Raw genomic sequence first — 25,202 nt, forward strand, 5'->3', positions numbered from 1 at the left:
TAGTGAAACTTCTGAAAGGCTCTGGGAATGGGGAACACAGCCTGTAATGCTTTTGGAAGTGTTCCCTTATGTGGCAGTCATTTTGGTGGAACCCTCAAAGTGAGCAGTTGTGAGACTTGTTGTTTGAAATGGCAGCTGACAAAACTGCCACTCGAAGACACATCCATATGGTGTTCAAATCTCATTTAAAACACAATAAAAACATTATTTGGCATATTCTGTGGGCGAAACTTCATGACGTCTATTATGATGAATCTTTCACAGTTTCAGCCTCTCCCTAAACAAGAAGAAAGAAAAAAAGGGGGGAACATTTTTGAAGTCTCTCAAAGTGAGCTTCTAGTCCCAAGAATATACAGTTTCAATATCACGAAACTAAAACGCCCCGGTTTACAGTTGTGTAATTTTTTTCTTTGGATGTCAGGTGGACTGAATGGGCTTGAGTCTGTAAATCTATTGGGTGGTTTTCTGTCAAACTTGCTGTGGCAGGTACATGACATCTGAGTGACATCACTAACATGTTAATCTCTGGGAAAACTTTTGGCCTTTTCTAAGAATTAGTCAAATGTAAAATGTCAAGTAAATCCTATAATTGTATATAATGGTATCCTGGCTCATGGATCAAACTGGTCCAGTAAGAGCTGGGCACATTTAACCGTTTCTCATGCCTCTCTTACTTCCACAATACACTTTATGTGAAGTTCATTTATGAAATCTCCTCCCTTGGATGCCTCATTTGTGAAGAGTTATAAATAATATTTATAATCTAAATAGTATAAATACATATTTAAAATGAGTACTGGGCAATCTATTAATCATGATTAATCACATCCAAAATAAAAGTTGAATATATGTGTGTGTGTACTGTGTATAATTACTATGTATATATAAATTACACACACATTCTTTAATATATTTAAGAAAAAATATGCAATACAAATTTTTTTAAATTTATTTTATATATAAGATCAATTATATAAATACAGTATATACATGTTTACATTTACATTTTACATTTACATTTAGCAGACGCTTTTATCCAAAGCGACTTACATTGCATTCAAGGTATACATTTTTTACATTATTGTAAGTTCTTGCATGTAATATTTAAAACATGTAAATATTTCTTAAATATATACATGGAGTGTATATTTATATATACATAATAATTATACACACACATATATTATGTAAAAACACAAACTTTTATTTGCATGCAATTCATCGCCATTAATCGATTGCCCAGGACTATTATATTATTTAAGCATATTAATGGCTTATTAAAAAATGTTCTGGTAATCCTATAGAATTTTTTTAATGTTTTTTGCTACTAATTTAAATTTGTATATTTAATGTGCAATAATATGCTGTTGAACAAACTTTCATTTAAAAAGTTAATATAAATATTAACCATTTAGATTAAAATGATGTTTAGCCATCAGCAATTAAATATTATTATATTTTTTTATAATAAAAAAGTACATATTCAACATTAAACTAAAATATATATATTTTTAAAACTGCATGATTATTAAACAATGCATTAATGAATATTTATTCTAAATTAAAAATGACATATTACAAGATTTAAGCATAAAAATACTGTATCTTTAACAGAAATTAAGTAAATATGTAAAAACTTACTTCTTTATGAACAGCAACGTGCAGCAAACTGCATACTCATGCGTCCATTGAGTTGAATGACTAATTGCTCTCAAAACTGGCAAAATTCAGGTTAAATTCATTTGATCTGGTTATGTAATATTTACAATGTGTAATATTTTTTCAAAGTTTTAAACAAAGATTATTGGAGCATAATGCTTTATAAGTATTGGAGATTATTTGTTTTGCAAATAAAATACTATGTTACAAAATACACAATTTCTTAATAATGTCACATTTATTTCAAAGTGTTACTTGCGGTTTCTCTCCATTATTTGTAAAATGTATTAGCAATTTATGAGTGGACATAGCTTCAAAGTGAATCCTACACCATTCCCCCCCACGTTCATCTTATTGAGAATCCCCTTACTCTGTCACCTGGAATTTACACTGAATGAGGATAATCTGCACTGGCCTGCTGTCATCATGTCAGCCTATTGTCCTCAAAGCTTCTGATCTTTGGAAGCCTCCCAGATTGTGACCTCTGGGCTTTTGACTCAGAGCTACAACAACAGCCTGTTTCCCCTCATCAGAGTCTGTGTTCAACCTAACCAACCTACCAATCAGTCTGTAATTAGCATGTTGTGACATCATTGATCCGGATCCTTCCACCAGCATGGGAATATAAAGGCAGAGAGAGCGAGAGTAATGGGGGATCAGAGGCGTGCTTGAAACATCTGTCTGTAAGGGTAACATGACACAAGTATATCATGAAGGAAAGCATGCCAACACGGGTGCTAATAAAAGGTTTCCCTCCTAAATCTTCTTCTATGCCCTGGAGTTATGTGCATTTCCATTGAGCAGCACACTTCTGGCGCACAAACAAGTCCTTTGTATATCTGGTCACTTTTAATGCATGTTGTCCTGTGGCTAATTGGTTCATCTAAGGGTCAAATCACATCGTGCTGCAATCACTGTGTTTTAAACACACATCTCAGATGAAAGTACAGTATATAACTGTTTTATCTATGCAGTAAGACCACACACATTCTCACTGACATAGTAAATGAGCACAAACAGTCAGCACTTCACTCATTGTCTTTCAGGCATGGATTGCATCTCCATGGCGTCTATGACGTACCCTATTGAGGTAAAGTAAGCATGCAGCGGTTGTTTTGCATGAACTGAAAGGATGGCTTTTGTTCTTGTCATTTACTCTCTCTTTTACTTTTTACATGAATCGCCTCAAAAATCCCAGGTACTTGAATGATGCAGTAATCCTTTGTTGACAATGGAGAGAATTCACTAAACCGAGACACTTTTAGGCAGTATTTCAGGGCAAAAGTCTACATCTAAAGTCATCATGAAATTGATGCGATCGTCTTTTCTTTCCTACAAATACAAAGCTTAAAAATAAAGTTTCTCCATGAAAGCTTTATATTGCACAAAATGTTATATCGAAATTAGTTAATCCGATTATAAAATAAAAATAAATATCCCAACAGATTTTCACAGAAAGGGTCTTTAGGGAACCCAAATTTGTTTTTCTAAAATCCTGCAGGATTAGACTGAGTTGCTCTGAAGTTCATTTAAAAGAGCTTGAAGAACCATAGGGGGAACAACACACAACTGAGAACAAGAACTGAGAGCATGAATAGTGTGACATGACTGTATATTAAAAAACGAACACAACTAATGCTTAAAAAAACACTTCTCCATGCTTTTCTTGAAATCAAATCTAACGCTGCACTAGACATTTCCTGCCGTCTGTAGTTAGTTGAGAGAGGTGTTGTCTGGAAGTCGTCTGGACCGTCCTCACCTCACACATACACACTTCCTGTGTCAAGAGTCTGATGAGAAAAACACAAGCAGCCCTGTTCTGCAGTCCAGCCAGCTATGAGCTCAAGAACAGAGAATGAGGAGCGGAGGGAGAAAGAGAGAAATACAGGTCGTAAACAAATGAGGGTGGACGAGTTTTGGACAGGCAGCACAAAGGAGAAAGGAAAGAGAGAGGAAACATGGAAAGGCCATTTTAAGACCAAAACTGTCCAAAAGTGACAGTAAAGTCTCTGCTTGTTTGCAATGCAAGGGTAAATAAAGAACTGATGCCTGAGTAAGTACAGTGTTTTCAAAAAATGTTTTATTTATTTTTATAACATGTTAGTAATTATTATAATGACACAAGCAAGTGTCTGGCCATATATAAAGCCACAATGGCAACTTTAGATTGCAAAGTGTTTAATTATTTTAAAAATACGAAGTTTCTGCCAGAAAATGAATATATGCAAATTTGTTATTTTATCACCACCAACATTATCATAGCTAATATGACCTTAATATGTTCCTGTCTGATTTAAGCTCAAGTTTTAACTTAATTGTGAGTACTACTTTTACTGTATAGACCCTTTTACTGTTTGTATACAATGATGACGTAGCAACGTATGTGCGCGCATTTTGGCAACAAACTGCGGCGAGAATCAGCAGCATGTCAAGCTACGTGAGCGGATTAAGCAACACAAAACTGAGAAAGTGATTTTAAAAAGTTGACTTTATCAAATGGTATTCGATCCGTGTACTATAGTGGAGTGGATAGAAGACGTTAGCAGATAACCAGATATAACTTAGTGGTCGGATATATACGCAAGTTATTTAGTTGAGAAACCGAGCGTGTAACGTTACACCCGAGACAAGCATATAAATCACTGGATGCTTATGAATACGTTGGCTGTGGGCATGTACAGAATGTCCAATACAATTTTCTACATTTATTCTTATTCTTCACACAGACATACATTTATCCTTTTCCTTACATTTTATGTTGTTATTGATTAAAGTTTAGTTTTGTACTGCTATAGTACTTTAATCGCAACTATGTTGCTTGCATACATTTCTCAGATGGTTATTTTGCAATTAAACTATTAATAAAATCATTACAAATGAAAATTGTGATTATTTATATGATAATCTGGGGATGGGGGGTACATACACACCAGTGGCAGCCAATGTTGGGAGGTTTATTATAAATAATTAAGTTTCAAGTGCAGTAAATGTTTTACAAATGAAATTTTTTTATGCAAGCATTTTTATGTCCTCGTTCCAATCAATGCATTTAATCGCCTGCAGCCATAGGTACCGCCGGTTCTTCTGAAACGGCCGTGATCCTGTCAGAATCCTATAAAACTTAAGCCCATTGGTGGAATAGCGATTAGTGCAACCGAAAACGCAACAGCCAGACATTTTGATGCTGGGAAACCGTTTTGATAAACTTTCGGAGTTGCTCACACGTTAGAACCACTAGGGAAAAACACCACTTCCGTTGCCAAAATGCGCGCGCAACTCTTTGATCACGTGGGCTGTAAAAGGGTCTATATCAATTTAAATATGCTATTTAAAGCAATGCATGTTGTGCAATTTTGTTATATCTTAGTGTGTGGTGTGCCGTGGGATTCTTTATTTATCAAAACTGTGCCATGGCAAAAAAAAAAAAGGTTGGGAAAAACTGATCTAGTGATAAGTTTAATTGCTGTTTTTAAAGTTTAAAAGTTTAACTAAACCTTTATACAAGAATTCAAGTCAAGCTGTGTCTGAGATTTTCTTGTTAGTTTTTGATCTCATTAAATGGTCAACAACTTTCAGGTGCTTTGATCCTAATAAAGAATAATGACAGATGGCCATTAAAAATATTACTCTCTATTGATTACGCATCCTCCCATGTCTACACATGCAGACATGACCACTGGTATTCATATAGTTCTCGCAAAGACAAGAGGGATTTGTGACATCTCCCTAGAAAATGAACAACCACATGAAGTTAAGTAATTCCATCACTTTGCCATTTGACATCCAAGACTTTCCAAGAGGACAAGAAATATGAACTGAATATCAGCTACTTATTATTTCCACTTAAAAATTAGGCAACATTTTTAAGTGTTTTATCCCTTTTACCCATTATCAAAGTGTTAAAATGTTGTCTCTAACATCTGAGTACATCTGTTCTCTGAAACCGATGTTGATAAACGTACAATAAACTCTCAAACCAAATCTACTTGGATGTCCACCTTGCCTAAGATGGCCACATTCCATCTGTAGTGCGTAAAGCTGGAAAACAGCTGTGCAGAAGAGCATTCAGCAAAATCAGTGGCTCAAGAGAGAAGAGGGGCTGGAGGAGTTTTACCTACCTGGTTGTGAAACCAACTGGCACAGAGGAAACGGTTTTCTCTTAAAAACGGTATGAAAAGTGTCGAGTGTCATCTGTGGCATATTTTACAGTTCCAAAGAACCCCTTAGACCCCTTAGTCTGAACTTACTAAATGACTAATAGTTCCTTGCCAGTTCAGCTTTAGTGTCTACAAATCTGGCTTTTTGGCTGTACTATTTGGCTCACTAATATTCCTGGGCCTGTTTAAAAACGATCATAAATTCAAAGCAGACACGTAAAACCAATGGGTCCAAATGTCACTACACTGAAATCACTGGTAGAAATGGCAGCTGGTATTATTTACTTATGTAAAAACAAAACAAAAAAAGAAAACATTCCCTGCTCATGATAAACTGATAGGACCAGGTTTTTACTCATACCAGGTTTTAGTCCAGGTGTTTTAAAAAGTGGCTATAGAAATCTAAGCAGACAAAACATCTCCGCTCATAACAGCAATATGGAGGAAAAGGGTTTGCCCAAGCTTGCAGATAGTTGGCCTGAGGCATTCAGTGTGCAACAACATGATGTGCATTTGCTTGTGCTGAACCACAGATTACAGTTTAATATATCCAAATTTGATGAAATTGATATTTTGTACCAAATATGGCATGCACACGTCAATACAAAGTAGAAGAAAAGCCCTGCTTCTGAGAAAATGGCTGAGGATCATTATGAAGGACAATACAGTGGCCTGGCAGACCTGTACCAGTCTGGATGATGGCTTCTCTCACAAACTTTGCAGAAAGTACTAAACAACTTAAGCACATTGACATCTGGCACAGCAACCTCGTCGTACTGAATACAGTGTGCCAAGTGCTATTATTTATTTGACTGTATGTTGGTCTGGAACAGGCATAGGTAAATCGCTTGGCACACTTAAATGAGACCTGAAATGTAGACCTAAACTAAGGGACATGAGTCTAATAAAGATGTATAATAATAACAGTAGCTATTAAAGTAAATTTACTGCTTGTGTGGAGTTGTCTAAGCTTTATAAGACATCTAAGTGAGAGTTTAACTAATGCTGCTTCTCCTTGTGCAGAGGATCGGTCCCCTGGGTGAGAATTTTGCGCTAATGGCAACTATTTGAGGAGTAGAAGAGGAATGAACGCGTCTGGAGAGAGAGACACTGGCAGAATACAAAAGGATGGAGTGGAAGAATTGACCATAAATAGCGAAGGAGGGAGGAGGGAGGATGGGAAATGAAAAGAAGTATGGGGGACTGAATTTAAGAGGATGGGGGATGGGAAAAGAAAACAGACGGAGGAGGCTGGCATGCAAATGTGATATATGGTTGCAAAATTAAATGTTGTGCAAGTATGAGAGAGAGGGAGAAAGAATTGTATCTTGTATATCAAGGATGTGAAGTCAGTGCAGAATCAGATGCCAGTTTCATGTCATAATGAAAGGTAAATGGGCATGAAAAAAAGTTCATTTTCTTCCAAACAGCTAAACAAATATGACATAAGCCCCTTTCACACAGTGAGCTGATCTCGGAAAATTGCCATCAAATTGTCAGAGTGCCTTCTGTGTGAACACAAACACGTCCTGGGATTGATTCCGGGATCAATCCCGGAATGGGGACATATAACATTGCCGGGACCAGTCCCGGAATGCGCCCTGTGTAAACAAAAGGCAGGATCAATGGTGTAAAGGGCTGTGCCATAGTGATGATGCTGAAGCTGCGATTGGTCGGCAGTTTAGTGCACTAGTTAATGATTGAATCAGAAAACAAAAAAGCACAAGCGTGGTTTCTTCAGAAATAGCAGATCATAAGCAAACATAAGATGCTCGCTGCAGAGACATTAAACGTCACATCGATGACACGCACCTTTGCCGGATATTTACGGGATGTGTGCGAACGCATGCACAGATTCTGGAAGATTCACAGACGGTGTGAATGAACCAAAATCCAATAATCTCTGGACACATTCTCAGTGTATGTTCTGGAATTCTCTGTGCGAAAAGGTCTATACTGAAACAAAATAACTGCATTTACAGGCACAATGAACCAAATGTTAAAAACTTTTTTTTTAAATCCGTTGATTATAAAACAACGATGTGCCAAGCCAGATGAGGCCGAGAGCCGTGAGAGATTGCTAATGAACGTCACCAGCGTGCAGCACCGGTCTCGAGTCTCAAGGAAAGAGATCTGGATTAATAAAAGGAGGAGCGGCGACAGTGCAAGACGAGAGATGACCAGGCCTGGACTTCTCGTCTTGCTCTCACAGCTCTCAGCCTCGCACTGCTTAGTACAAACAAAAATGACTTGGGCAGTGTGCATGGGATTTTAAAACTGTTGTCTTTTTTTCTCTGGTTCTTCTCTTAAAACTTAGATATGCGCACAGTGATGGCCATTAAAACACTGGGGGAATGCGTTTACATGCACTAGCAAAAATCTTTGTTCATTGAGTTTAATTAATGACTTTGGCCAGAAATGGGGTGGTGACCATAGACCTGCATTATGAGAGGCACAGACAAGAACGGTTTGACCTAAAATGATCAAAATTGAAACTACTGGGGAAACAAATACTGCTACATCTCGGATGCCCATGAGGTAAGCTAAAACATATCAAAATTTAATTTCAAAGTGAACTATCCCTTTAAAGCCTTTATATGACTACATGTTGTCTGATTAAGCATACTTATTGTACGTTTTATGAAATTAGGGAATATGAAGCATTTCAATAACCTGTGAAGTGGAAAGTAACAATTTAGGTCCAAAGATTTTACACAATAACTGTTGCAGTCAGGCTTTTTGCATGGGAAATCTGATTGTTTTGCAATTAAGCAATAAGACTGTGACTAACCAGCAAAACTAGTCAGAGAAAACTTGATTATGTACAATATTCACAACTGTGAGTCAAGCCAGGTGTGCCCAGGTTTGTGCCTTCCAACGAGCATGATAAAGCCTGAACAAACACAAAAACAGGAACAATACTTCTAGTGTTTCAGCCTTGATTAAAGCTTAATTTTACTCAAGCAACTATACGGTGTAATATGAATCCTACTAACCCCAGTCTACGAACAGGAACTGTAGCAGCCATTCATAGGTAACCTTATAGGTTAGCTGCGATATATATAGCTATCAGCTGAAAACAAGCTGGTCAATTCAGACTCATACATCCAGTCTGTTTAAGTGAGACAAGGACATTTCACTTCATTCTTCTCCTAAATGGGTTCTATTATTTCTACATAACCTTCATCTGTGCAGGAAGTCCATTTGAGTTGATGGATCTTTTCATCAAGACATCATGGCCAAAAAGGTTACTACGACTCTTATCAGAATCACAGGAACTGACTTCCTATTTTTCCATTAACAATGCTCCTATTACCTTTGAAAGGAAATCTACTGCTGACCTCTAAAGTCTGAAACTCTGTAACCTTTGCAAGCTGTTGTTATTTATTGTAGAGCAGCTTTAAGCCCAATTCATTGGCCATAATTTGATGTCCATAATCATTTATGTAATGATGACTGCTGAAGCTTAGCTGGAAGAAACTACTATAATAATATAATTATAATATTTGGTTATTTCAAATGCTTTTCTCAGACAATTACACTGGAATCATTTAAATCCTTCCATTTTGTCTTTCTCCACCTCAGTAAGTAAATAAACTTCATGGACATCATCAGAAACATTTACATGTACACATTTGGATTGCATTTTATCCATATCAACCAAAGCAAGGTACAGTTTATCACTTCATGCATTCCCTGGAATTTGAACTCACGCCATTCTTTACTGCTTGAGCTGTAGGAATACAACAGAAATAGCAGGATTAACTGTCATATAGATTTCCGTTCGCTATTTTTACTCTTTGAGGTTTTGTTCACCTTTTCGAATGTAACAAAACTTAACAGCATTTGAATTGTATTGTATTCCATATTTTCTTCAAGGTCAGCACTATTTGGAAATTTAAAGCCAAAGTAAACCCATTACAACTATTTAGCTTTCTTCAAAACGTTTCTGACAAGTCTGCAACCTTTGGTCACTAACAGGACAGGGTGAGTTTAGCCAATGGCCTCTACAGCAAAACACTCCTCCGGGACAACTCTGGCATTTCCTGCGTCTGTCCCACACAGCTACTGGAACACAGACCCTCGCTCAAGTACACACAGTCTTGTATCCCTCACACAATCAACAACCCCTAAAAATTCTTCATTTTCTTTTGTTTTTCCTCACTCCCTATAGTTTATTAAGAAAGGTGTCAGCAACTTTAGTCTATTTGGCACGAGGAGGTAATAATCAGCACACAAGCGATAACAGTGCAATATACAGTGTGAACATTTATGATTCTAAAAAATTCACAAACTTTCCACAAATGTTTACCTTATCTAAGATAAGATCCTATCTTTTTTCAGTAGAACTGCATCACCCAAATCCAGATCAACTGGCATACATTAACTGAGCCTAAACAATGCAAAACAACACCTGGGTTGATTGACACTGTATTCAGCTGCTGAAAACATAAAAAAATAACAAAATCCACATTTGAAATTAGAATAGCGTTTGATACACAGTCTTATGATTCAAGCTAACAGACACCTATCAACTGCAAAGGTTTGAATCAAAACACCAGCTTTATTGGAATTGTACCTACTTGCAATGGAGCGTTGCCAGATCTAAGATACCCAGTCACCTGTGTCCTAGCTCAAAAACAACCACTGACAATCTTGCACTGCTTGTAGATTAAGCCCTGTCTTTTGTATTTCGTCTTAGTATAATCTCCAATAATACACTTGGACTGGAAAAACCTCATGCTCGTTCAGGTTATGTGAGGTGATGGATGAGATAACATCAGCTTACGCTGGATCTATGGCTGTGTTAGAGCTGTTCTCATTACTTTGTGGGAGTCTTTAGGCATGCAGGCCGTTTGTTGATTTATTCTTCCCTGTGCAAGTTTCCAATCTAAGGTGATTAAAGGCCTCAGGCAGAGCCAATCTTGTGTTGTGTAAACCCAAAACACCACAAACTTGCCTATTTTCACCTCATATTATGCCACCAGCACAAGAGGAATGCTTATCCTCAACCGATCTCACGATAAAATGAAGGTCTTAAGTTTGTCAACACAAATAACATTACAAATAAGACAAAGAAAAATAATTTAATCAGACTAGACATAAGCCACATAAAAAGGCTGAAATGTGTCCCAACTGGTATTAGATATTCGTTTGCTGGAACGGACTCCTTTTCTCCATTTGTTTTGAGCTAGTCAAATCTAGAACTTCAAAGCAGCAGAGAGGAAACCTGCAAACAGCGTGAGGTCCACTTACAATACGTTGAGCATCGATATAACAAGCTCAGTTGTTAAAAGCACGCATGCTAGTTTGAGCTGCAAACAAAACAACCTCCTTAGGTAAAAAGCTACTGTGAGTCATTAGGAGGTGTGATAAAGACCTCCTTGTAAAAGCACACCTCAATCTGCACCATGTCATTCACCACCTTGAAAGAGCGTCTGTATAGTTTGGGACACACTGAAGTCGGCATTATTGAAGAATGTAAATGTTTCCATAATAAAACATCAGTGCTTAAATATTTGTCAAGAATACACTACCAGTCTATTCATTCAAGAACATTAAAACAGCACAACTGCTTTCAACATTGATAATTAATTAATTAATGAATAGAAATAATATCGCAAAATAGCATTGTTTTTTAAATATTTTTAACTCTTACTACTGAGAAGAGACTTACTTACCCCGAAGAAAAATCTTACTGACCCCAAACTTTTGAACAGTAGTGTCTGTCTATTTTCTTTTGCTTTCTGTATTGGACAAAGATAGAAATGAAATACGAGAACATCATAAATGCTCAGAACCTCATCTCTACGGTCAAAGCAAATGCATTTAACACAATGTAAGAATAGAAATGGAAAAATCTTTCAACTCGACAAGATTGGCCAAAAAAACCTACATGAAAGCACAATGAAAAAAGGCATATGTGCCATGCTCATTTGCCAAAACTTTTGGCAAGCACAAAACTTGAAAGTTGAGTATGGAAAGGCTTGCACAGGATTCTATTATTGATCTTCAAGGTTCAGGGAAGAACCCAAAAAAAGAAATTACAAAAACTCAACTGGAAGTCATTTTAACATCTTCGAAAGAAAGCAGATATTTGGAGACTTCTGAGAGTATCCAGATAACCAACTGAAACAAATGTTAATTTTACTGGACAAGTTAATGGCTCACAGCTCGGCTAGCAACCACAAGCCATCTGTGTGGGACTAAAACCCAACATACAACAAACAGCATTGTTTGAGGCTTTTGACCCAGAATTGCAGCTTAGAGGAACTCCATTAACATTTCCCCATTGAGTTCAGCAGTAGAGAAGCCAGAGAGAGAAGCCACCTACACATGGGCCAGGCATTTTCCCAAGAAACAATAGATTGTAAACATGATGTGAGGTTTAGTAAATGATCCATGAGGTGACTGTATTGAGTGTGAAACTATTTACTGTATACTTCTCATTTGAAATCCATATTTATTTTATATGGTGGTACCTTCCAAGTTTGTAGTATAATTGACTAGATCCTAGGTCAGCTTGAGCTGACTTGTGTAGGACAGCCATTGCTGACAGAGACTGCTGACATTGTGGACAAGAATGCCATGAGAGTGAAGAACACAAAGAAAGTAATATGCCGTACGCTTCAATTTCAAGACATGTGAATAAACATCCATTCAGGCTATTTCCAAAGACGCTCATTCAGCATCTCTTCATTACAGAAGTCAATGTAAACAATAATTAGTACATTCAAGGTGGTAGTTTAAGGATTAAGAAAATTTACAAAACATCGGCACTGCAACACTGATAATTGACATGAGGAACATCAGTATGTCCAACAACCTGGAGCTTCCAAGATCAACTTACATCCTCAGCATACTTGGGAAACCCCCATGGGTCTTTAAAAGTAAGGTTTGAAGTAAATCAATGAAGCACTTGAGACTGAGTCAACATTAAACATCTTTTCATTTACTGCTCAAAAGCTTAATTACTAATTTACAACTATAAAACTTCCTGTGGTAACCCAACCACCATAAAACTAAATGACCCTCCCCCCAAGGTGATGCTATAAAATACTTAAGTATGTCATATGGATCTTTTTGTGGCTTTCTTGATGAGATCAAGTCTCAAAGTATGCAGATGGTGTTAGATACATTTAAGACTACAGGAAACTCAATTTCAAACATAATTGTTACTTAATCAGTTTATTTTGTACATATAAGGCATTTCTGCAGAGAAACGTCTCTCAACCACTCAAACAGCCATGCTTATTCTCAAAATTGCATTTCTTTCACACTACTTAAAAAATTTCAAGTGCACAGAGAACAGGAACATACTGGCCAGACAAGGAAAGACGTCCTCCATAAAAAAGGGTTTTGTAAATTCTCAAAACTATTAATGAGCATGAGCTCAGAATATTGCTAAAGTATTTGGTACAGTCTTTTTCTTTAAGACTTTCTTTCAGGATATTTTATTTCTGATTATTTGCTCCCAAAAACGCCATACAAAAAAACTAATTTAACAGTGCCTTTGTTACACACATTACATGTATTTATTTTTATAGTAATTATTATAAATTGTGCTTAATTACATGCAACTAAACTAAACCACACCCTACTCCTATCAATATAGTAAGTACATGTAGTTAATTATTATTACGTAGTACTTAAATGTATAATTACACTAATGCTAATACCTTAAAATAAAGGTTTACACTTTATTTTAAGGTGTCCTTGTTACACTTTAGGGTTAGGTTGGGTTTAGGTGCATGTAACTATGCATAATGTATAGTTATTCCTATAGTAACTACATGTCACATATGTAACAATGACACTGTAAAATAAAGTGTTACCAAATAAATTGTAAACAAAATTGTCAGTAATTTTATGTGTACCATTACAACCCTACAAAACTACCAGCAGACTAGAGGTCAATTAGAGTTACCATTCTACATTATTAGTGCTGTATAATGTTCTTGTGGTGATAACTCACCATGCTCAGCAGATGTTTAATTGGTGGTAACATGAGAGCACTGCACCTTGAGGCTCTTAAATCATGCATAAACCTGTGCTTCAACAGCATGGAGATGGAAGCACCTGAACTCTGTTCCTTCTTTTAATGCAGGTGAGTTCCTTAAAAACATCACAGATTAATTTTATCACCATCAAAAGACGTGTGTGCATCATTTAAACCATGCAGCATATTTTAACACATTAACAGCTAAGTCTTTGCCCTTTGAAAATTTTAAAGGACAGTGACTGAATCTGTCTTTGTCTGAAAGGGGGTGAAACCACCTTCAAGATTCAAATGTCACTCACAGTCACAACTGTGGCTTAACCACCTACAGTGTTCATTGGAAAGAATTCTGCCACGCCTTCACAGTTTCCTATCAAATTCTGTCCGGTCACATCCCTTCGGGAGTTGTTATTGCTTGCATAAGGCTTAGGATGATAAATTCACATTGAATCCAATAAATCCCTGCCAACATAAGAACAATATGTTAAGGCTTACAACCAGGTATGAAATGTATGCTTCTTACAAAAGCAGATAATCACATTGTCTTTTATCTTATAATTTCTTGTACCGCAGGGCACTATATAAATTATGAGAACCACAATCAAAACAAGTTTCACAGAATCAGTTCTTATTGCATTAGTTTTGAAAACAGACCAAATATGACTCATGTAATATCTTGGGAATTTCTACACACCCATCCACAGCCAACGCGACAGCTGCTACATGCTACAAGAAAATAAAGGACTATTTGCAAACATTTACTTCTAAAGCTCTACTGATTGGCATGTGAAAAGACTGCCAGGCATAACACTGGGTCTGTACAAAAGATCTTAAGGCTAAAGGTAGCTCCTAACTTGCCGATTTAGGAGAAACTCTTAAAATAATGGCAGTGTATTTCACAAAGCATTTTAGAAACCAGCTCCTAAATCTGTGAAAGGTTATAGGTAGTCAAGAGGACTCCTACGTCACTAAGACCAAATCAAAAACAATCCTAATGGCTTTTGTCAGCAATCTGCCGGCCCAAAGATATTGAGGCAACATGTGATAGAGCCATATCTTTATAAATGCAATAAATATTTCCATTTATAGAGTTAAATATGTGATGGCATGACATAAAGGTTCATTTATGCACAAGTAAAATGCATTAAATGACAGAGAAGTCAAGTTGAAAATAATGTCCCATCATCTGTACTGCTTGTGGGCCCTCCTCGGGTAACGCTAATTAGAGTTCTGACTCGTGGATCTTTCTCGTCCCCATTTCTCTCTTCCACTTCATTTCCTGTCTACTTACTGTCCTATTATAGTAAAAAGACAAAAATGCCCCAAAAAATAAATAAAATAAACAAAAAATTATTAGTAATAGAAACCAACAGAGTAAAGAGTATAGAAAACTAGGCGAGTCGGCTATACGTACTCCTTTGTTCATAAAACATTATTTATCACTTGAATTCTACTATCTCTCAAGATCCAGACATGTAAGAGTTTGACAATTAGCTAAACGTAAATGGTAAATGGACTGCATTTATATAGCGCTTTTAACAGACCCTATGGCCATCCAAAGTGCTTTACATTTTTGCCTCACATTCATCCATTCATACACCGACGGCGATGTCAGCCATGTAAGGCGCCATCCAGCTCGTCGGGAGCAGCTGGGGTTAGGTGTCTTGCTCATGGACACTTCGACACTTGGTCAGGTGGAACCGGCGATTGAACCACCAACCTTTCGGTTTGTAGACAACCTACATGAACCACTGAGTCACTGCCGCCCCCATTGTTTAATTAGTGACATTGTTTAACGTATTCTTGTTTAATTAGTGACACTAAAATCTTTAAATAAAATCTTTATTTGAATATGGCAACATTTTTATTTTATTTTAAAATATGGATACATGATACCTCGTTTTACAATATTTCTATGATTAAATCACTGACAGAGGATCCTCCCCCATCAGCCAATCACTGTGTGCATTGTTAGAAAGCGTGCTGACATCATCCATAGCACAACGCCCTTTCTCTTAGCTTAAGACTTTCTCTCTACTCCTTAGAAAACGGATTCTCAATAGGTTTTAAGAGAAACTTTTACTGCTATTTAGAAGAACTCTTAGTGGTAAGATAAAATGTTTTGTGAATACTACTAAGAGATATTTCTGAGATTTGCAATTTCCAAGATTGGAACCTTCCACCAGACGGAAGTTAGTTTGGCTGCATTGTATGACTAAAAATGAGTCAGTAGATTTGGATTTTTCCCAAAGCCAGGTTTATGCAATATATTGTCCTTATTTTTATCTGCAGAATGCAAAAGAAGAGTTTCAATGACATTCAATGGGACACAATTTATTTCTGTGATACAAAGCTGAATTTTCAGCAACATTACTTCAGTCTTCAGTGTCACATGATCTTTCAGAAATCATTCTAATATGATTCTTATTATCAATGTTGAAAACAGTTGTGCTGTTTTAGAATGTGTAAACCCAGCCTGATCTGTGGCAATTTGATTTTGCCCTGCAACTCTGGAAACCTGTACATTTATTTCTACTGCTTCTGTTACACTTTTGTAGGAATCAATCACAAACTGGCTTATCCTCCTGGCCAGGTTTAACACGAAGACAGGTAGAGAAACAATTGGTCCTTGCCTGTTGAAAATACAGAACAGACTCCCCAGACCAATGTTCAATTTTAAATTGAGCTTGGTCTGGTGATAGCCAGACAACTGCTGTTTAGAATTTTTGTGGAAACCGTTATACATTTTCAGAATGATTTGATGAAAAGAAAGTTCAATACAGCATTTATTAGAAATATAAATTTTTGTAGCCTTATTAATGACGTTACTGTCACTTTTGATCAATTTACTTTGAAAGTAACATATAACAATTCCCAAACCCCCAAACTCCAATTTTGATTTCATTAAGAATTACCTTATCTTTGATTTCAATAGGCAAAGTTTTATAAATAAAAACCCCATATCAAGTGAAAACTGTCACTAACAGAAGCTATCTCTCATTGTATGTGTTCAAAGTGCATCTGAAGAGATCAATAAGCCAATTATACCAATTGTTCTGAGCTTGAAAGTACAGAGATAAGATATAACCGTGGTGGAGAAGTGTGAGTTTTCCATTTTGCTAAAAATTCACAAGTCTTAAAAATTCACAAGTCTTGTGTCACTTCTAATGTTCAGCATTAGCTAATGGGCCTTTTTCTTACTTGAGTGACTTGACTTGTCAAAGTGACAGTTTGAAAGACGACAAACCCTGGCCATTGCTGTTATGGCTGTCAGCAGACAGAACCACACAGTACATGAATGGGCCTGATAGGCTTGTAAAGCCTAAAGCGTCAGTGACTGTTTCTGAGCATGTTTCCACGGTGATTAAGCATGTGGAAAAACAGAATGGGTGCTGCCTGTATCGTTTAGATCACTGCCGGGGCATTTGCGGGAATTAGCCTGAGCCTGCTGAAATATAGGAGAGACAATGACACTGCTGATACAACAAACATTGCCAAGATCTGACAGAGGAAAGACAGTGCAGGACTTTTGAACTGTCAGTTCAGGGGTTGATAAAGTTGTATATCCAAGCTGATACATGCAGATTATATTAAAAGACCTGTAATTACTGTCACTTTTGTAATGTGTTCTGTACAGTAGATTAGAAGCCAAAAAATTATGACATCATAGTTGAGTGAGCGGCGAGTGGGAACAGGCAATTACCTGAGCGCACGTATTCCGTTTCAAAAAAGGCGTCTCTAATCATGTGGGTGTCCACTTAAGTGCAAACCACCCTGCAAACTACTACTCTCTGCAGAGGCCTGAAGCTGAGGAAGAATATAACTTCATGACATCATGGTAGAAAGTCACAAATGAAAGGGGCTGGTTTGGTACTTGCATCATTTAAACCCAAAATGCATACACGCACATGCATGCACAAAATGAGGAACCAGGAAAAACCTTTGAATCATTTTATAGGCAAATAAATGGCTCAATTTTCTAGAAAATCAAATATAGCTGAATTGTTTTTATTAGGGGTCCAAAACCAAACTCCTGAGAGCTATTGTTGCTATAAAACTAAATATACAGAATAAAACATAAACAGTAGAAACTAGACATTTAGAGTACTACAGGTACTTAGAGCTATAAAGCAAAAAGGAAGAAAAAATAAAACATAATTTATGTCTACCAAGGACATTTTACCACCATATTGGATTTCTCAACAAAAATATATTTTTTCAAACTAGGTTTTGACAGTCTGTACCTGTAATTTGTCTGTACCAAATATAGAACGTAAACAAATATGGACGACGCGCCTTCACTACCTTGCACTGAAGAAAAGTGAAGCCGCCCGCCAACGTCCGAATATGGTGCTGACATCTTGCGCAGATTTGAGACAGAGTCTGCGCAGTAGTGACCAATAGTGAAGTCAATAGGATTTTTGAATGGGTTATTGGTCAATAGCCTGAAAAAAGGTTTGTGGTGAACACGTGCTCAAGATATTTTCACGCTCTTTGTAGGGCTGTAACGATATGCGATATGAAATCGAAATCGCAATACGCAGGTCCACGAACCTGTATCGCGATGTGAGAAGGCAGAATCGCGACACACCCCTTCCAACTCCCAGAATTATCCTTCCTGTCCAGGTCCAACTTTTAAGCCAGCAGTATGGCAACATTTCAGCTACCCGGTGGAGAACAAGGATGGCAATCGTGTAGTTGACAAGACCCACACAATTTGCCGTAAGTGTTTCAAGAAGCTTCCCCAACCGGCTGGCAACGTGGTGTGAGCGTGGCGTTTCAGTTGCGTGTCATCTGCGGGGCAGCTGCGTGGCGTTTTCTCTTTCTTTACACACCAGAAGCGCGTCTGACGCGGCGCTTCTGTTGGTATTGATGTACAGGAGGCCCTATACTTCATGTTAAATATATATTGCCAATTGGTACCGCAAAGAAAACGTCGGCAGTAGCCTATTGACCATACAGATATATGGTATTGACGGCAAAATAGGCTACAGAATACTGTACAGAATAAAACTGTTTTGTCCCCCCCATATCGAGGTTTGTATCGTACCGTGGGTCAAAAATCGTGATACGAACCGAATCGTGGGTTTGGTGTATCGTTACAGCCCTAGCTCTTTGACATAAAATACATCAGTACCCTGTGAAGCTTTTACTTGTCTTGAAAAAGGCGGTAGCTAACGAGTGGCTAAATGGGACTAAAGAGGTTGACAGGAACATTAAATGTCATCAGCCAAACAGATAAACTCATCAACTCACTAGTCCGATTTCACAACCTCACTAGCTGTGTCCCAATTCAAAGGCTGCATCCTTCGAAAGATTCGCACTTTAGAGGCCGCAAAGGTCAGACCGAGCCTAATGGTCTAGCACACGGAGGACTGTTCTTGTCGCCCAGCAACTGTGACAACTGCCGTTGATGAGTTGTAGTTAAGTTTGTACTGGACTTTTTTGAAAAGTTATATTAAACTGTCTGAAAACAAAACAGGGTTCACAAACTGTGTAAATATGTTCACCATGGTCCATATCTGTATAATATAATTGCGTCTTAGTAAGATATAAGTTGACATTTAAACTGCATTTTTTGAGTAAGTTGAAACTTGAAATTTCTGCAGTTTCTCTCCAAAAACTCCTGTCGTTGCTTGCATGCAATACATTCTGAGGTAGAATTCACGGGAAATGAAGGCCGCATCTGAAGGAGCCTTCGAACTGGGACAACTTACTTCACGCCGCGGTGCATAATCGGCCTTCGAATGCGGCTTTCAGATGATGCAACTACTGTGTTAATAATCACACTCTTGCAAACCATTAACTTTCAGGGGAAAAAATTTAAATAAAAGCTGATGGTGACATTAAAGTCATACAACCATAGTGTTGATTTACTTTTAGCTTTTCACTTCTGCTGATATTATTTAGGCTTCGAAATTCATAACAGCTGTTAATTTGTGAAGATTATCATGATGAACAAATCGTGTGATCGATGAAAAAAAAAACTGTTTTGTTATTTACAGAGCTATTTTCTAAATCCAAATACCAGGGTGATTTTAACTTCTAGACTGGCCTACAAAATCATGCAGCAATATTGCTAAAACAAGTATTTAATATGTAGAAGCTTGTCGAGCTGGGCCAGTTGGTGGTACTATGACAAACTACAACTGTGATATGCTGGTAAATTTGCTCAACATCCAACGTGGGTGAGATTTTTATAGACATGAGCATTCAAAAGCATGCAAACTTTCATCCCGTTTGGACAGAAAGGTGGCGCTATAACAGTGAAAAATGAAAAATATGAAAATTCTTGCAGCATTACATATACTGTACAACTGAGGTAAATTGTGCATTCATTGTGTTAACATGTAGCCCAGGTAAAATACAAATGTTAAAAATCCGCAGGCTTATAGTTTGGGTTATTCTGTTTTGTTTTGTTTTTTTGTTTTTTTTTTGTTTTTTTACCTTTTTGTGCTTTTTGTGCAGCCAAATCGCAAATGAGCTGATTTGCATACAGGTAAACACTACGGGAGTAATGGTAAGGAGAAGTATCATCCAGCTTCAGTGACCTAAATCTTTCAATGGGGTGGCTTGAGGGAAGTGGCCTAATATATTTTGCTTGTCACAAAACGTAGCCTACTGTGTACTTCCAATCTTTCTTTCTTTATCAGTGCTAAACATGTTTCAACTTTCTTTGCACAGTGCAAAACTTAAGTGCATTCAAATGTATATTATTCTAAACGTAGGCTAATATAACGCATTCTGTAAACAACTGCGCAATATTAATTCCAAAGCATCAGTGTCTTTGGTTGCGTCTCAAAACCATATGCGATGCCTATTCTAGAAAACATTTAGATGTGTTGCTTGATACAAATGCTGCAGGCGTTTACGACGCCCCAAAAATACAGCCTAGACAACTTCGCTAAGATTTAACCCACAATTAATTAGCAAAGTTTGTATTACCAGTTGGTGGATGCTCGCGGGTTGAGGATGTCTTCTTTAGCGGTCAGCAGAGACAGGCTGTACGTGTCCAAGTTAATCGCTCTCATCCTTATGCTGGAGTGTTTCTATGTACTCCACAAGACCAGTGCACTTCAACACTCGTTCTATGTCCCTAGTAAACAAGCAGTTCCCTTATCCAAAGTTGCATTCAGTGACGTGAGTTTTGCAGGCGGTGTGTAACTTCTGTAAGTGAAGAGCTGTATGAGGTGGAGGCGAACACTGCTGATGTGCTGCTGGCTGCATCAGTCCTGCTGGAAAACTTCATGAAGAGGAATCTCTCTAAAAGCTCCACCTCCTGCTCCTCTGAGAGGGGAAAAAACACCATGCTATTGCACAATTTTAGTTGATCTTGGTAGTTGGTAACATGAATTAGGCCTACCTACACACCGTGGTATGCAAGGTCACATTAAAGTAATTTGGAGAGATAACATCATTTAATCCAGTTTAAATATTTTAATCTAGACTGTTGAAGCACGAGGACGAATTTGAAATGGGTTTATGGGCATTCTTGTTGAGTTAGATCATGAGATGTCCAGATGCCTTTGCAAGTTATATGCTAGCTTGAATTTTAATTAATCGTATTTTTTCTGAGGTTTTCAAACTTTTTTTTTTTGCAAGATCCTTTTGCTTTTTCATACACACACATGTATAATGTTAGAAAGTATTAAGAGTAATTGGCAATAAAAATAAATTGGCATTTATATTCTACACTGAGCCTAAATCAAAACAAAAAAATCTGAAAAGATTGAAGAATTGAAGGATAGGGAAAATTAAGTTTGAAAATGACCCGAAAAATACTTTCTTTCTTTTTTTGGTCAAAAAAGCTTATATAATTACATTTTTATAATATTTTATTTTAATTTTTAATTTTATTTTTTTTAATTATATTTTACTTTTATTTACCTTTAAATTACAAGATTTGATCAATAAATAATTTAAGCATATTCTTCACATTTATTCTAGCCTGATTGTGGTCTACTCAGCTGTTGTGGGCGGGGCTAAAATCGGCTGACCTCCAGGTTACATTCAAAATATCAACATTTCATGCATAACCCTGCCAGTTTAGCTCAGAATATCTCTCATTGGTTGTCTCTGCTGACCTCTTGTGGGAGAAAAATTATCTTGCCATCTGTGCAGAGCACATTCCGTTAACCTTTTTGACCTTACACTCTGAAGTGCACTTTTTGGGAGAAAATACTCACAGCAGAATACAAGATCCAGATCCAGCCCCGTGCTTTGTCAGGTGATCCAGCATATTTGTGAAGTTGCAGCCGTGGTCGATGGTTGACGGTTGACCGAGGTATGTCAGGAACTTTTTGAAATTATTAGTGAAAATGGCCACCCAGACTTCTGCAGTGAGTTCTGCCAAAACTGTGCTGACCTTATTTAAGTGTTGTGTGCTTGATGTAATGCCCTGGTAGAGAAGTGTAAAAGGATGAATGAGTGATTATCGTTTGTTTTTTGTTTTTTTCCCTTTTATGTTTCGTGTTAAATTTCACTAATGTATTTTAACAATGGTTATTATTAAAATGATTACGTTTGTCATTAAAATTCTTAAATTAGTTTTTTCCATCAAAATAATAACTTTCTTTAGATCTCCAATAGTATCCAGCTGCAGCCCCGCAGCACACCAGTTTCAGAACCCCATCCACAGAACCAGAAGTGATGGGTGGGGCTTAAACAGTCATAGTTACGATATCCTATGGCCTATGTATTTTTATTTTGTAAAATATAAGCTTTTTTCACAAGGATTTTGATCGGATCGATGTCTACAATATCTAACAACAATACTTTTAAATGAAGTCACTTTTCTGTTCATATACATGTCATGATGTGCATTGATCAACATTTTAAAACATAGCCTATTGATCATGATTAAAGCAGCACTTGGTAACTTTTGCTCTCGGGGTCCCCCTACAGTTGGGCAAAAATTATGTCCTCAACTACTGTCGTAAGCTCCGTCATCCTACAACAGGGGATGCCATCGCGCATGCATTTGTTGGCATGACAACCCTAATAGCCCTGAACTAGTAATGCGCGGGTCGTCTCATAACCCGTGGACCCCGTAAGTCTATTTAATGGTCGCGGGTGCGGGGTGGGTTGTAAAAATATATACAGTGGTGCGGGACGGGTCAAATAACTTCATAAAAGCAGCCCCGCGGGTTGGTGCAGCACTAACAGTTCCCCTGAACACTGCAGGAGGAGTTCACATGCAGGTGTTCTTCTGGCGTCGCGTGTGAAATGTCTTCATCCCAGGTACAGTCAGTGGCATATGTTTCAGCATGTCATATGAATATAATTTCATGGGTTTTATTTTTTTAAAACGCCAAATAATCCCGATGCTCACGTTTACAAGCCAGCGTCATTATAGTAGTCTATTGGTTACTGTTTTTACAGAATCTATATAATTCAGTTCAATGTTTGAGTGGTAGGTAATCACCATAACAAGCATGACAGCATCGGTCGGGCACGCCTCCTTCAGCTCACGCCGACGAGCAAACACTGGTCCAATGTTGATCCTCGTCCTGCCTTTAATCCCATCACTCATTCGTTTCCTCTTATTGCTTTCCTCCAACAAAACCTTTTCTTTCTTATTTGTCTGTGCTGCTTCGGACATGACTATATTACCCGACGAACGAAGTTGTGCTCGCACGTCCGAATGTAAGGAAGTGTGGGTGTTGGTGGAAGTGACGTATATGCCGTAAAGCAGTCGAATTTTGTAGTTCTTTTTGTTCTGGGGTTACTACCTGAAACTCGAAGTTTAAAAGTACGATTAAAAAACGATACAGACCCCATCAGGCTATGGCAGACGTGTCATTTAACCTATTGTAAGTCGATGTATCATCACAAGAGTCTTAAAAAATATATTATGAAGGTTGAAAAGTTACCTAGTTCTGCTTTAATATCAATGAATACAAAGACAGTAGTTTATACTTCATGGTTGGTAACAGGCTAAAACTACACCGTTTTCATTTTAAAAAATATTAATAAATGTGTAGCATGTTGTAAAGTGTTTCCCATTTGACTATAGATATATATTTTTATTATTTCGTTCAAATTCATGTTGTTACAAATAATACTGACAGAAAATAGCCTATGAGATTTAATGTTAATGGAATGTGTTTCTCTGAAATAAAACAAATTGGACATATATAAAATATTTGTAAAATAATAGGTTTAAAACTAATTTAAATAGCACATAATGAAAAATAAAAACACGCAAAACAGGTTTCTCTTTTTTTGTGTTTATCTTAAAACACAAAAATATGTGACTCATAAGCCCATATCTTGGCATTTCTGCAGAAATACTTGAAAAGATTAAAGTGTTTTCATCTCTGAAAACGAAATGAATACGTTTTATTAACGAATAATTATTTAATATTAAGACAAATAATAGATTTTGACAAATGCAAAAAACAAAACAAAACAAAAAGCTTTTAATGATGCTTCTGTTCACATCTTATTGGCTTAAATTCATATTTCTCTTGTTCAAGGATACGAACAGAAAAGTGACTTTATTTAAAAGTATTGTTGTCAAATAGTGTACACATCAATCCAAATAAAATTCATATGAAAACAAAGGGTGCGTCTCAATCAGTTCCCCAGTTCAGTAGTCAGGGCACTGATCAGGGAGTCAGCTCATTGACTTATGTCCTGATCAGTGCCCTGACTACTGAACTGGGGAACTGATTGAGACGCAGGCAATGTGTCTGGGTAACGCCGCTCACTTCCGGTTCTGTGGATGGGGTTCTGAAACTGGTGTTCTGCGGGGCTGCAGCTCCAAAGAACACACAAAAATATGTCGAGAAATCTGTTGACTAATCAAAATGCAGTGGGAGGAGTTATTGTTCTAGCTCTGCCCCTCGGATATCGATCCCATCCACTCCATCCCCTTCACAATCTCTATTCTGCAGTGAGGGGCTATTTCTTTTGCTGGGGTTTTCTTTTTGTTGTTGTTGTTGTTGTTGTTGTTTCCCCTTTCTTCAATAAATCAATGTTATTGGTCACCAATTACATATGTTTTACAAATAGTTAGCCAATGAAAGGTATTAAAGGACAACTCCGGTTAGAAATGAACCTAGGGGTAATTAACAGATGGTTACTGAGTAGATCGTTCTCTGGGATGCGTTTTCATAAAAATCGAATGTAAAGAGTTTTATCTCTAAAAACAGATTATCTATAACGCCTGTATATGGGGCACAGATTAAGTCAAATTAAATCGCTAGTTAATACCACTAACAAGGCTCACAATAGCCTCACACTAACACGGCAGCATAATGAGGGTCCCTACATGACAAACCGAAGCATTGAGAACTTTGTAAGAGTACAAACAGTGTAATAAGAAGATACTTTATAAACACAGTCCATTACACGTTTACGGTCAGGCGCCATCTTGAAAAACA

At 37.2% G+C, this 25,202-nt stretch overlaps 1 protein-coding gene across 2 annotated transcripts in view; it reads right to left on the bottom strand.

Moving 5' to 3' along the window:
• si:dkey-40c11.2 (drebrin-like protein A) overlaps window positions 1–21,045 on the bottom strand; it is a 42,637-nt gene extending 21,592 nt beyond the window's left edge. For both annotated transcript variants that reach the window (XM_067438305.1, XM_067438304.1), the window contains exon 1: window positions 20,761–21,045. In XM_067438305.1, coding sequence (XP_067294406.1) covers window positions 20,761–20,846 — 86 coding nt within the window. In that variant the 5' untranslated portion in view covers window positions 20,847–21,045. The remainder of the gene's footprint in view (window positions 1–20,760) is intronic.
• Window positions 21,046–25,202: the final 4,157 nt, after the last annotated feature.

Source organism: Pseudorasbora parva, chromosome 3, assembly GCF_024679245.1.
Source record: "Pseudorasbora parva isolate DD20220531a chromosome 3, ASM2467924v1, whole genome shotgun sequence".
Lineage (NCBI taxonomy): Eukaryota > Metazoa > Chordata > Actinopteri > Cypriniformes > Gobionidae > Pseudorasbora > Pseudorasbora parva.